Source organism: Uloborus diversus, chromosome 1, assembly GCF_026930045.1.
Source record: "Uloborus diversus isolate 005 chromosome 1, Udiv.v.3.1, whole genome shotgun sequence".
Classification (NCBI taxonomy): domain Eukaryota; kingdom Metazoa; phylum Arthropoda; class Arachnida; order Araneae; family Uloboridae; genus Uloborus; species Uloborus diversus.
Genome location: NC_072731.1, coordinates 176,594,780 through 176,609,372, shown reverse-complemented (window position 1 = coordinate 176,609,372; position 14,593 = coordinate 176,594,780). Strand labels below are relative to the sequence as shown.

The following is a 14,593-nucleotide window of genomic DNA, read 5'->3' as shown; positions in this document are numbered from 1 at the left end:
GTTGCAAAAAATTGAATATTGTCCTAGACAGATACTAAAATTTATTAAAAAAAGAGCAAGCATTATATTCTGCAATCATTTACAATTAAAATTTATAAGTCAAATTTAAATTTTGAGAATAATGAAGTTTGTAATGCTTCAATGGAACAAATCTTTATTTTAATGTCCCCAAAGTTAATAAAACTTATTTATTAAAAATTACGCAAAAAAGGTAAGTATAGAAAATATGGAATTTTTATATTAAAAATGGATTTTTGCTAAAAACAAAAATTAGTTATAAAAAATGTAAAAATACCTTTGCTTAAAAAATAAAAGGAAATAAAACAACCTTAAAAGCACAGTGCAGGAACTCTGCAGACATGTGTTTTGGCATTACAATGAATTCCTTTTTCAATGCACAAAATGGGGGCTCGTAGATTTAAAGGCATCCGACAAAAGTCGTATTTTTTTGTTGACTGTCTTTACATTCTTTAGCTCACATGTTATGCTGACACTGAACACTGAAAAAGACGTTCCTTGTAACGGGGGGGGGGGGGGCAGAAACACGTGTCTGGAGTGTTCCTGCACATTTGTTTTATCTGTTTTTAAAAATTATTTATGTTTGGCGAACTAGAACTATAATTGATTGGTAAACAGTGAAACCCCTCCTAACAGACGCCCCTCTTATGCGGACAATTTTTAATTCCCCAGTTCCAATGCAAATAACATTATTAAACCCCTGTCCTGCGTACACCTCTATATTGCAGACAAAAAAAATTTGTCCTGTTAGTGTCCGCATTAGAGGGATTTTACTGTTTTTTTTTTAATTCCAACTTGATTAATCATACCTTTTATTTATTTATTTTTAATTTTAAAAATTATTTTTTTGTAAAATTTTTGACACAAACAAAATTGTATTTATAATGCGTAATTAAATTTCAGCAGGAATTTAGTTTTAAAAACTATTATACAGACAAGGAGGTCTATACTACTATTCCAATAAGTTCAAAATTCATCACATGTGTGTCCATGGTTCTTCTTAAAACATAATTGGTACTTAAAACATAATTGGCCGAGTACTCGGTAACTCGGTACTCGGCCGAGTAGTGAAAGGCCGAGTACTCGGTACTCGGCCAAAGTGATACTCGGTACGTCTCTAATAATAGCCTTTTAAAGATTACTAAACAATGTAAAATTTAAGATGCTTCCAGAGTTAAAAAATTTTATAACTTTGGAAAGAATTGTTGAAATAATTTGAAACTTCAGATTTGTCATCATGGAGGTGTGTATCATAGACAGATAAAAAAATCATTACATTCTAAAACATTGACCTTAAAAATTTATTTTTTATTAGTTGATTTGACATGGAATGACCCATTAAAGCACTGTTGAAAGAGGAAAAAAAAAATTTCTGCATGATACCAAAAGAAAGCCATCTTGAAATTTTGAATAAATGTTGCTAACAAAAGGCTAAGTAACATATATTTTTTTCCAGAAAATTAAAAATTTCGATTTTGAATTTTTACAAATTAAAAAAAACTTTTTTAATAAAAAAATTAAAAAAATATTTTTTTAGCAACTGGACTATTATATATTTTTGAAAACCTCATAAAAGACTAAACAAAACAGCACCAATTGTAGACTTCTAAGTCAAATAGTACTCTAATGATAGCCCTTTTAAGATTTTAATCAATGCAAAATTTCGGATTCCTCCAAAATTAAAAAAATGTATAACTTTGCAAAGAATTGTTGAAAAAATTTGAAACTTCAATTTTTTCATCCTGGAGGTAAGTATAACAAACAGACAAAAAAAATCATAACAATCCAAAACATTGACCTTCAAAATTTATTTTTTATTGGTTGATTTGATATGGAATGACCCCTATTTGTTGTCACCGCAGATCATAAAAGTTTTCTTTTCTTCAGACTTAAGTGATTCTTTAATTTTATAACCGAGTTGTATTCTTCTTTTATATATTTTGAAATTAATTAATTGCTTTTTTTTTGCTTTTTTCCCCCTGCATTTCAAAGTTGTTTGTTACAAAAGCAATCTAAGATTTTTTTTTTCCATTACATCCTGAAATCATTTGAAATAGAGTTAACCTGTGTACTTAAGTAAATATCTTTATTTTTTCATTGTTAAAATGCTGTATTCATTCATTAAAACCTATGTTCTTGATTAGAGAAAAGCTCCGTATGAATGGATGTCAAATGGTTTCATCTGTTTTGCATAAATATGTCAATTAGTTACATAAGAATAACTACATTATTTCTATTCTTTCACTATTACTTGTTATTCTTGCAACAATTATTATACTGTTTGAAAACTTAGAACTAAAAAGTAATTGAAATTATTTTGAACTATCATAAATACGCATATGTTTTTTAAGAGTAATTTTAATAGTTTCTTAAAATTCTTATGCTAAGTGGTTTCTGGAAGTTAAGTTTTTTTTTTTTTTAATTTTCTCTAATCTTTCCATGTAGAAAAACTTAATATACTGTTTTGTAGGGTTTTTCCCTAAAAAAAATTGACTTGATATGTTTTTTTTAACCATTTTACAGGCATGAAAGTGCCAGCTGACAAAAAAAGCTGAACTTTTCGCGAACACTAAAAATATCACACCGAACACACATACTATAAAAAATAAGCATACAGACATCAATAAATGCATTTACAAAATTACTTGTGTAAATATAAATCCAATAAGACAAAAAAAAAATGCTTACTTTTATTTCCAGAAATATTCCTCAATTAGAACGAAGTCTTTGGGTTTGAGAATAACTGATTAATGATTATTTCATAATTTATGTAAAGAAAAATTTGCTAAACATCTTGAATATATTATAGTCACAAAACACACTAAGTTTCCATATGAGTTTTTTCCTTGTGTTGCAGAAAGAAAATCTTTAGAATAAAAAAAAACACTTAATGAAGACAAAAATTCTTGAATATGAAAAACAACCAATAAATAATGATGGACGAGATAAATGATACTTGTGAAAATTCATAAAATTAGGGACAATTTATTGTTCTCTCCTTCTTTTTTTCTTTGTAATCTGGGCTGCCATCTGCTCTAACTTCCTCTTACGAGCTAACTTTAATTTTTTTTCAGCAACCTTCATGGATTCAATTGCTTTTTGTTTAGCTATAGCTGCACTTTTCAATATCTTCAAGTTTTCAGCTTTGGCTTCCTTTTCTTTCCTTTTATCCTCTAATTCCGTTTTGTACAATTGATAGGAACTCCTTAAATTCTTGCATAATGAACTCTGTACAGGAGATTGCAAAGGATTCTGCCGTTTAAAATAATCAACAGCAGATTTTTCACTTTTTAACAGCTTGTAGCGAACAGTCTGAATAGCAGATAAAGTCCCAATGTGGCCACATTCCTGATCCAATATGTTGTTCATTGCACTGAACGCACTTTCACTTGGGGACCATGGAAACAGCTGAAAATAGCTCTCACTATTTTTGATAAATTTGGAAATCTTCCAGTTTTAAAAACATGTGCCCACCATACATCAATTCTCACTGGATTTTCATTTTCAATAGGAGAGGGCAAGTTGTTAGCAATTTGATATGTATGAACTTTAGAGACGTACCGAGTACTCGGTAACTACTCGGTACTCGGCATACTCGGCCAATTTGCCGAGTACTCGGTACTCGGCCAAATTTTGATCAGATACTCGGCCAATACCGAGTAGTTGCAAAAAATTGAATATTGTCCAAGACAGATATTAAAATTTATAAAAAAGCGCAAGCATTTTTAATATTCTGCAATCATTTACAAGTCAATTTTAAATTTTGAGAATAATGAAGTTTTTAATGCTTTAATGGAATAAATCTTTATTTTTTATGTCCCCAAAGTTAATAAAACTTATTTATTAAAAATTGTGCAAAAAAGGTAAGTATAGAAAATATGGAATTTTTACATAAAAAATAGATTTTTGCTACAAACAAAAATTAGTTATAAGAAATATAAAAATTCCTTTGCTTAAAAAAAGGGAAATAAAACAACATTAAAAGCGTAGTGCAGGATCACTGCAGACACGTGTTTTGGCGTTACAGGAAATTCCTTTTTCAATGCACAAAATGTGAGCTTGTAGATTTAAAGGCATCCGACGAAAGTCGGATTTTTTTGTCGAACGTCTTAACATTCTTTAGCTCACATTTTATGCACTGATAAAGACGTTCCTTGTAACACAGAAACACGTGTGTGCAGTGTTCCTGCACATTTGCTTTTAAAAATTATTTATGTTTGGCGGACTAGAACTAAAATAGATTGGTATAGTTTGTCTTAATTCCAACTTGATCAATCATACCTTTTATTTATTTATTTTTAATTTTAAAAATAATTCTTTTGTAAAATTTTTGACGTAAGCAAAATTTTTTAAATAATGCGAAATTAAATTTCAGCAGGAATTTAGTTTTAAAAACTTTTATATGGACCAAGAGGTCTATACTATTGTTCCAATAAGTTCAAAATTGATCATGTGTGTTTCAGTGGTTCTTCTTAAAACATAATTGGTACTTGTTAACTTGGCCGAGTAGTGAAATGCCGAGTACTCGGTAACTCGGTACTCGGCCGAGTAAGGCCGAGTACTCGGTACTCGGCTACTCGGCCAAAGTGCTACTCGGTACGTCTCTAATGAACTTCTAATCCATATAGTGTCATCTCTTTCTCATTCAAAACATTTGTTATAAATGTTGGAAGCCTTTTCAGTCTTGCTAATGTCGTGTGATGACCTCTGGCAGTGGGATCGATGGCTGACATACATTTCAGCAAAGAACTTACTAAGGGCAAAGTTTTTTGCATATATTTTCCACAACTAACAAATGCTGCCTTAGCATTTTTCAGAAATTCTTGAACTTCTGCATCATTGACTTTAGATTTGTCAACGATACACAATGTGTTTTTTCCCAAATACATTTGAGTATCAGGTAGCAGAACGTCATCCTCTAACTTGATATCTTGCACTTTTTTGTCTTGCAAAAATTCAGGTTTTTACAGAAAGTGACAAGAATTCATGAAAAAGTTGCTGTTGCTCATCATAAAGTTTGTGTATTAATGGCTCTTTCATTTGAAAGAGACAGACATGCCTCTTTAGAACTGGGAGCACCGAGGCATAAAAATGCAGAATCAGCTGCAGTTTCCTTCTACAGTAGAACAGTTTTTGAATTATCCTATCTTTTCTCTTCCTACCATCAACAGTTAACTGCTTACTGTTCAAGTACTTAAAAATTTCTTTTATTTCCTTCCTTCCTTGGTCACTGACATTATTTTGTTTGTAAACACTGATACAAATATTTAATTTCTTATCACTTCTACTTAGGAACCCATAATAAATAAACTAGTATGTTGTGGCCATCACAAAACTTTCTTCTATATTTTTCTTTTTTTTTCTGATCCCTCCCCATGCTTGACGAGGAAGCAATATTCCCAACAAAAACAAAATTACACATGCAAAAACTTGACGACCATCCCAATGTCTGAATTATTGCAAAAGCAAAGCAAAGAACGAAAATTGAAAGTGATTTTAAAAGCCTTGCTTGAATTAATTACAAATATTTTATTTGTTAACAAACATAAGATGGCAACAGTTAAAAATTTTAAATCATTGAGATAATATTTCCTATCATTTCCATACAATTAAAATCACGAGAAATAAGCAGACGACAATCTATTACGATTTATCTTTCTTATTGTTGCATTAATAAAAATATTTTTATTCGCAAAAAAAAAAAAATCAACACCTCTTGGAGCGATTGGCGTCAAAATTGAACCAAAGCCTGTTTACAAATGGATTCACATATATTCCAAATTTCAACCAGAACGTAGCATTACTTCTTGAGATAGGGCACTCAAAATGGAAAAAAAGAACGGGTGATTGCGCTACCCCCCCTTTTAGCTGTTGACACAAAAATAAAATCAGTTCTTATACCCACTAAGGGCTACTTGCCGATAAATTTTTCTTTCATTCCGTTCATTATTTCTTGAGATACAGCAGTCACAATTGACGACAAAAAACGTTCTACAGCTCAACCCCCGTTTGAGTTATTGACACCAAATTTGAATCAGCACCTGTTCCTGTTAAGGGCAACATATGGACCAAATTTTTTTTGATTCCGCCAGTAACTTCCTGAGGAATAGCAAGCACGCGTAACTCGAAAAACGTCCCATTGCTCCACCCCCCTTGGAGGAATTCGCGCCAAAATCTAATGGGCACAAGTTCACATAGGGGCACATATGTGTACTAAATTTCGTTCGATTTCATGCGGTAGTTTTTGTTGTAGAGCGGCCACAAAAAACTGGTCACACACAGACGTGACACACATACATACACACATACACACACAGACAGACAGACAGACATTTTCCAAAAATGGTCGAAATGGACTCCGCACACCTCAAAACGTTCGAATCCGTCAAAATTCGAAATTCGAAAATTTGCACCAATCCAATACTTTTTTCTATATATTAGATATAGAAGAAAGTAAAATCTGTTAAACAGTCAAATATTAGCAAATTACTAAGTGTAACATCATACATTGAAAGCCATCGATGAAGGACCATGTTCTCAATTTTTGTACATTTAACATTAAAAATGAAGCAAATTTCGTCAAATTTTTCCCTCATGTCTGCAGACCAGTGGAAATCATTATAAACATCTCTAAAATATTCTTCTACAAAGCCACAAAATGGCTTGGAAAAATGCTTCGTGGCATTATGTATATGATGACACGAATCTCCATCTTTGTCCAATGAGGTGCCTTTTCATTTCGGATTCGCGTTTCTAAGCCAGACTTCGAACCTCTCATCACTTTGCAAGAATCCATTAATATAGAGACTAAATTTTGAAAGGGTATCTCATTTTTGCTGAATGTATGAACAATTTCTTTGTACAACTGTTCAGCAGTCACCCTTGATACGCTTAAGGAGACCAAATGGTCAAGTACAACCTTATTGTACTCCGGAGAAAAATAGCTCGCTAAAATGCATAACACTCTCATACGATTGTTGCTTGTTGCTTCATCTATATTTAAGGAATTTTTTTTTTTTTTTCAAATTTCCCATTGTCTCTTCATAAAAGGTTTTTCCCATGCCAAGTCGCATTTTATATGAAGCTGTGGTGCGTGACATCGTTAAGTGTGACAATGCTTTCTTGTCTGATGCCATTGCTTTACTTAAATCAATCAGCACAGGAGCAATAGTAAATGGAAGATTATTCTCAGCCAGGACTCCTAGCAACATACCTTCTAAACTGCTAACTCTGTCATAGAGAGGTATATTTGGACAAGAAACTGCTGTGTCTTGAGATTGAGGCTCAACAAAAAATGAAGAGGGCAAAACAAAATTCTTTCTTTTTAGACCCTCTTTTTCACAATGTTTTTTGGTCTGGATGTGACTGCTAATTGCAGAATACCCACGTTTTCCATAATAGATTAAATCTTGGCACAGTTCGCATTTCGCTTTGCCGCTAACATTGATCTTTTGTATGCAGTCCTTCACAGTAACTTCATATTCTTCATCTTTTAATTTTATCTTAAATTTATTTTCCAACCAAGAAAGTTTAAATTTATTCTTCTCACCACCATCTATTTCACGCGCTTTATGCTCTTCATTAACTGTTAAGATATTCATGATGATGGATAAAGGCACATGCTCGTTACAGCTTCACTTTATGAACGAAAACGAATAATTAATCCCACGTGAATGTACACCAACATAAGCTAAACAATCACAACATCGCACTGAAAGTACAAGTTACAGTTATTTATTTGAATCAGGGCCGTATCCAGAGGGGGGGCCTGACGCCCCCCCCCCCCCCGAAATGTTTTGTACCGTAAAACAAAAGGTTTTTTTTAAATTCCTAATGTAATTTTTTTTAATTCCTAAAGGAAAATGACAAAGTTTTTTTTAAAATTAATTTTGCTACTATTCAAAATTTATAATATTTTGAAAAAATACAGAAAAAGGAGTTCTTGTTCTCATTAGCTGCAAGGCACACTTGAAATTTAGACCTTTAATTAGGACTTCCTGCTCTCTTTCCCAATTCAATTCAGGGCAGTCCAGGGTTAAGGCAGGCCCTTTGTCAGTTTGGTAGACTTTTCATGTCGACCGAACTGACTTCTGTGCACTTCTTCCTCCAGGGGCGTGCACAGAAATTTCGGGGCTGTCACAAATGCTTTTTTTTGGGCCCCCTCCATATTGTTTACCCATATTTTCAACCCTAGGTTTAAAAATATTGGGCCCCATTTAAGCTCGGGTCTGGGCCAACAGGTGTCCCTTCTCCCCTCTGTGCACGACCCTGCCCTCCTCCCCCTAAAACTCTTATAAAACTTACACTGTACTGATTTCGAGCCGGGGACTCCCCAAAGACTGGGCCCCTAGTTTCTGATTAGGCGAGTATCTTGTTACCAAGATGTGCCAAATTCAGCTCCTTGATACATCCTGAGTAAAAAATGCAAAAATCACGATTCTTGCGTTTTTGTAGCATAATTTTCAAGATCATTTTTGTGACTGATATGTTTCTTGTCTTGCATTTATTTAATGCCGAATTCAGTATCATGGAAGTTCTTTTGTTATTGCTTTTTTTTTTCTTGCTTCTACTGCATACTGTTAATACCTTTAGTATGAGGAAAAAAATAACACTTACTCTACTCTCTTTCATTTTCTGCATTACTGTTTGACATTTTAAACCGCAACCTTCCTCAAATTTGCGCATGTGTCAGGTCGCTTCTGATTTTATCAAAATAGGGGAGATATTGATAAGAAAGATAACGAATGTGAGGGGGATTTTTTTTTCCGTTGGATTCGTTTATTAGAAATGTTGGTTCAAGTTGATGCTTTTTTTTTTTTTTAAGAGAAATGCTACCATGGTGCATTATTCTCTTCAACAAGCTGTCACCCCTTTTTAAAATAGAACCGTTCAACGGTGCTAGTCACGGCTTTCGAGATTAGACAGTACTTGTGAAGAAAAAAAAGTTTGTTTTGAGAAATATTTCGTTGCATTTATTTTTAACTTAAAACGGGTGTGTCTTACAAAGTTATAATCATTTTGTAAGACTGTGTAATCAACTTCGGAAAAGTGTAAATAAAGAGCTTCAAATAATTTCAACTGTTCGAGAGTCTTTGAAAATTATTTAAGTTTTTGAAATTCCTTGAAAAGTTCTTCAATTTTGTATTTTATCAAGAAAATAAAGTATGAATTGTCCAAATGGCCGGAATATTGCTCTTCCGTTCTTATTTTCTGAATGTCTACACCATTTCTTTTAAACTATTTTGTACAATTTTCATACTGTAGGGCATTTAATGAAAAAAAAACTGGGGTAGGGGGAGTGATTAAAAACAAACTTCACTAAAAGCTGATATGAACAGATGACGAAGTGCTTCTCTTTTCTCCTCTCTCGTTTTTCCTCTCTGTCCATTAAGTTCCATGATTTGTAGAGCAAGCAATTTTTATTTTGTTTGATCTTAATTTGCAAAAGAATGTATATCTTTTAAAAGACTTTGTTTGCCTTTTTTTTTTTTTTTTCATATTTTTGTAGTCTCAATTACCTAATATAAGCCCTCAAAATACAGTTTTTTTTTTGAAAATTTCTCGGGGAAAAACCCCCTGACCCCCTGAAATTATGGATCTTCTACATCCGACTTAAAGGGACACTCTACTGTTATCCTTACCACTACAAGGTGAATAAGAAAAATAATAAGAAATTAAAATAACAACAGTAAACAATCATTAAAAATAGAGACAAAAAGTCTTCTATGTTAACATTTTTATGCCTTTGGTGTGTCTATATATACTATATGTGTGTGTGTGTGTTAGGGCAATGTGCTAATCCGGGCCCCTCTCGAAGAAATTTCTGGATACGGCCTTGATTTGAATGGACGCTTTTGCTAGACTACTATCGCCTTCGAGACTTTGCCGACCTCAGCCGGTATAAACAAACGCAAGCCTTTTTCCCCTTTTGAAAATGCGCGACGGGAGAAGATCGTCATTAGACCGCACGAAAGTAACCCTGCCTACCTTGACCCCGCCTTTGCTCTGTACGTGAGCTGCTCTTATCGCTAGGAGATTACCGCGGTGGCTCCGCGATACACGGAAGTTAGAGATCGTCTTACGTCTCAGACCCCCCCCCCACACACATTTCCACTCACGAGTTCTTGACGGATTTGCATCGATCTCAGAAACAGCGCGGAGAGCTTTCAAAAAAGCGGAATTCCGCGAAGACGCGGAAAACTTTCATGCCTGATTTTATTAAAAAAGTAGCATCTTTTTAAAATATATCTTTAGTTCAACAACTTTACACAACTTAAAACGTTTAAAATACTGCATTTTATACAAACATGCAATGGATTTAAAGTAGAGCAAAGAAAGAAAACCATTATTATTGGTAATGTAAATCAGGGAAATTTGGTGAATCAGGGAAATCGGGGAAAATTCAGGGAACTTTTTTTCACAATTCCTGTTGCCACCCTGATAGATTTTTTTAAGTCCTAGGCAGGGTTGCCAGATGTCACAGATTTCAAGAAACAACCCTGTTTTTTTGAAAAATTGTCCCACGTCCCGGGGAACTTCCATACGACATGGCTAAAGTCCCGTCTTCTAGCTGATAACAATATTTTACAGCACGAGACATTATTTTAAGGGGGAAAAAATAAAGTAAAAGAAAAAAAATTGGGAAATAATGAGCAATAAGAAAATTATATGGCACCAAATGCAAAAATTATTTTCCTTTTGATTTGGTTTGTATGTTTTTGTTTTGGCGGCAGACCATAAGGAATGGAATGGTTGCTTCTTTGCTCATTGACTAATTTTAGAAATATATCTCTGCGCATGCATCGTCAATCACAATGAAAACAACTTTTATACTTTGATAAGCGACATTTTGTGAGGTTTAATGCTTTGTTGCAATTGAATTTTTCAGATTTATCATGAATAGATGCCTGAAAAATACTCCCCCCCCCCCCATCCCACCTTCACTACTAGAAGCCTGTCCCGTATTTTCTGTTCTTAATTCTGGCAACCCTGGTCCTAGGCCCTGAAAAGTCATCTTTAAATAGAAAAAGTTGTTACACAGAGAACCAACTGTATTATTAATGCACCATACTTTTATTTTACAGGAGGCTATTGTAACAAAAACTACCATAGTACACTTATCAAGAAAGCTGTCTTAAGACTATGTACTGAATTGAAAGACGATGCAGTGTCACTTATTGACGTAATTGCACCTCCAGATTTTATTCTCAACTCAGCTCTTGGGCGATCAGATGGGCAAGTAAGTATGGATTTAATGATTATGATCATATTTAGTTATGAAATCTTTTCACAATTTTACTGAAGGGCTTTCAGTTGTAAAGAAAAATTTAATCTGAACAGCTTCAAGTATCATGGTAACACAAGGGTGCTCACCTGGGGGGGGGGGAGGAAGGGGTCATGGAGCAGACGGCACCATTGAAATTTTCTTTTGGAAACGTAGTCTGTTTAAAGTAGTACATTCTAAGTGAAAGTTGCTGCATAATGAAAAGAACAAGACCGATAACAAGCTTTTTCCAACTCAAAGAAAAAAATTAAAATGACGAAAAGGAGTGCTCTAAAAAGAGAAAGTTAACGTCGTCTGAAGAAAACGAAGTACAGTCTGCAAAGCAGCGTTAGTCCCATCGGACCCTTCTGAAGGTAATTTTATTTTAATTCAAAAGAAAAACTGCATAGCATTACATGAATAAATGTTTAAAAAAGAGATGAATCTAGATTATTTCTATTAGCTTGGTTCGGATTAAAAAGTAGAAAATAAAAGACTACTGTTTATAATAACCGAAAATTGCTGTTGCTCTCTCAAATAGATATTTATGTAAATTCTAAAGCAGCTAATAAAATTAAAAATAAATATCTTTCTAGATATATATTCATAAATATAATATCTTTATAGTCTGAACACCGATGAGATTGAAAGTCAAACATCCAGTTTACAGGCGGAAATGGAAGTATCTATTAGCTTTTAGGGATCCCAGCTTTTGTAGATGTGTGTTAGCCTCTAAATTAAGCAGTCACATTGAAATGAACGGAACACGCTCATCAGATGTTTGATTTCCCCCTGATTTGGATAGACTGGTTTTGACAAGACGTTGCTAGAAAATTTCACTTTAAATTAAATGGAGGGAAAAGAAAAAAAGTTGAATTTTCCATAACATTAAAAAAATAAAAAATTCTTTGCTTTTGTTTTGTTTGACACAAGTATCGGAATTAGGGCACGCCACTCCAAAGTATGTAAAATTCACCTCCCTCTTATTTTTTTTAATACTAAAAAAATTTACACACAAACACACACACACACACACACACATATATATATATATATATATATATATATATATATATATATATATATATATATATATATATAAAAAAAAGAAGACCCCCCCCCCCCCCCCCGAAAGTCGGGTCTTGCTACGCCTCTGTCTCAAAAATCGGAGATGAAAACTTTTAGCTCATAGATAAGATTATGATGTTTGAAAATGTTTTTTAAAAAGCGAAAAAGTGCTGTAGACGTCTTTGAAAAATTCACTAAGACGGGAAAAACGCTAAAAAAAGCAAAAAAAATGAAATGACATCCACTTTCGGACCCTGATTATAGCGATAGCAAAAGCAATGTGATGGGAAAATGAACATTGACTGTTGCATAGCGGTAGCGCAGCAGAGGAAGAATGGTGTTTTATGACGTGGCCCAATGGCTGTGCGTTTTCAGTCACGTGACATTGTTTACAAAAACCGCCTTTTCTAATTCCTCCTCACGCTTAAGTGAATGATTGTTTTAAATTTTAATGTTGATTTTTGGCATCACCATCATCAAATCTATGAAATACCACCAACTTGATCATATTTTGCGACATAGTGCATGCTCCCTATTATGAGGATTGACTGTACTGTAAAATATTCTCTTTGCTTATCATTTCAATTCATTTATTTAAACAATATTTCTCAAAATACTTCGTGTTTATCAATCAAAGTTTTACCAAAATCTAGGAACTTCAGCCATTTTTTGGGGGGTTGTATTATTATTAGGTTATGCATGCAGTAAAAGAAACATAGTACGAAATTGTATTACTCTTAACATATAGAACTCTGTTTTTAATTTTGCAGGTTTATAAAAACTTATATGATGTCATAGTTCAAACTCCAGGGGCTTTGGATCGTGCACCATGGTGGGAAGAATTCCTCAAAAAACCTAAAGTACATTCACTTCAAGCCAAGCTCTAAAAAGACTTGTTTGAAACTATCAGAATATGGATGCTGAAATAGTTGAATTTGTAACCAATGTTTTTAAATTATCTTTGTGGTAGTTAAATATTCCGTAGTTTACGGGTAACACTTTTGAGTTTTGTTAGTCAAAATACAAAGCTGATTGAAGACCTTCTGTTGCATGAGATTTTTATTGAAGTTTGGAAAACTGTTACTTATTATGCATGTTTAAAATATGAAATTGAAGGGAATGTTAAACTTTCCAAAAAACACATGCATCAAAAGTTGTTTTAAGAAATAAATTTTATTCAAATGTAATTTTAGTAATTTAATTACTTTTATGTATATTTTGCAAACTGCATTTATTTCATCATTTGCTCTTTATCGAGCATTTCAATATCATAACACAACTATTCTTACTTTAAAACGAGGTTATGAAAGAGGGTTTTTTTTTAAATTAAATTTTATATTCTTGTAAATGTTGTGTTTTGTGCATATTATCATTGTATTCATTTAAATTTATCAGTCATTTCATTTTTCTAAAATGGATGTTAGTAGGTACTTAATATACATATTTATAATGATTTAAGCCATAAGAAAAAGGTAATTAATGGAATGTCAAGGTTTTTTTTTAGAAAAATTGTTAATTTAGAAAAGCAGTTATTTTTTTGTATTTTAAATAAAAAATCATATTAATAAAATGTTCAAGACTTGAAAAAAAATATCCTTAATTTTGGAAAGCAGTTTTAATTTTGTACTTTGAATAAAAAATGTACTGCTTTTTATATGTATATCGTACTAACTATATTTATTAATTCATATAACAATGTAGTTAATATACAGGGTGTTCCGTTTTAACCTGCCTTGATTTTCACAACTGTTAGATGTATACTTCCAATTGCAAAAATGTTCAAAATCAGATGCAGGATTAAGAAATTGAAAGTTTGAAGTAAAAATAAAAATGAGTCAAAAAATACAAAATTTAACTTTTTATATGGGCCCCAGGTCCCCTAGTTTATATTTAGGGAAATAATCACCATTGAAAAATAATTCCAACACAAAGTTTGAAATTAGTACGACCAATATTCACCGAGATATAAAACGCAGCGTTTTGTGACACACCTTTTTTCTCTCGCCCTCAATAACACCTTTTGGGGGGAAATATAGTGGTTAACAAGTGTTTAAAATTACATGTGTGCATAGAGTGATAGACAAATTATTCGAGGTTTTGTAGTGTTTTTTTGCGTATAACGGTATAACATTGGCAAAAAATTTTGAATAGCAATGAAAAATACAATTGCTTTTTTAATTTGACAACCTGCCATTCTTCTAAAAGGGTGATAAGTTCCAATCTCATTTTATGTATGGTCACCTA

General features: G+C 32.8%; 1 protein-coding gene across 1 annotated transcript in view; it reads left to right on the top strand.

Moving 5' to 3' along the window:
• LOC129223269 (peroxisomal acyl-coenzyme A oxidase 3-like) overlaps window positions 1-13,982 on the top strand; it is a gene marked incomplete at its 5' end in the record, with an annotated part of 56,424 nt that extends 42,442 nt beyond the window's left edge. The window contains 2 exon segments of the mRNA XM_054857838.1: window positions 11,103-11,257; window positions 13,120-13,982. Of these exon segments, the coding sequence (XP_054713813.1) occupies window positions 11,103-11,257; window positions 13,120-13,236 (272 nt within the window).
• Window positions 13,983-14,593: the final 611 nt, after the last annotated feature.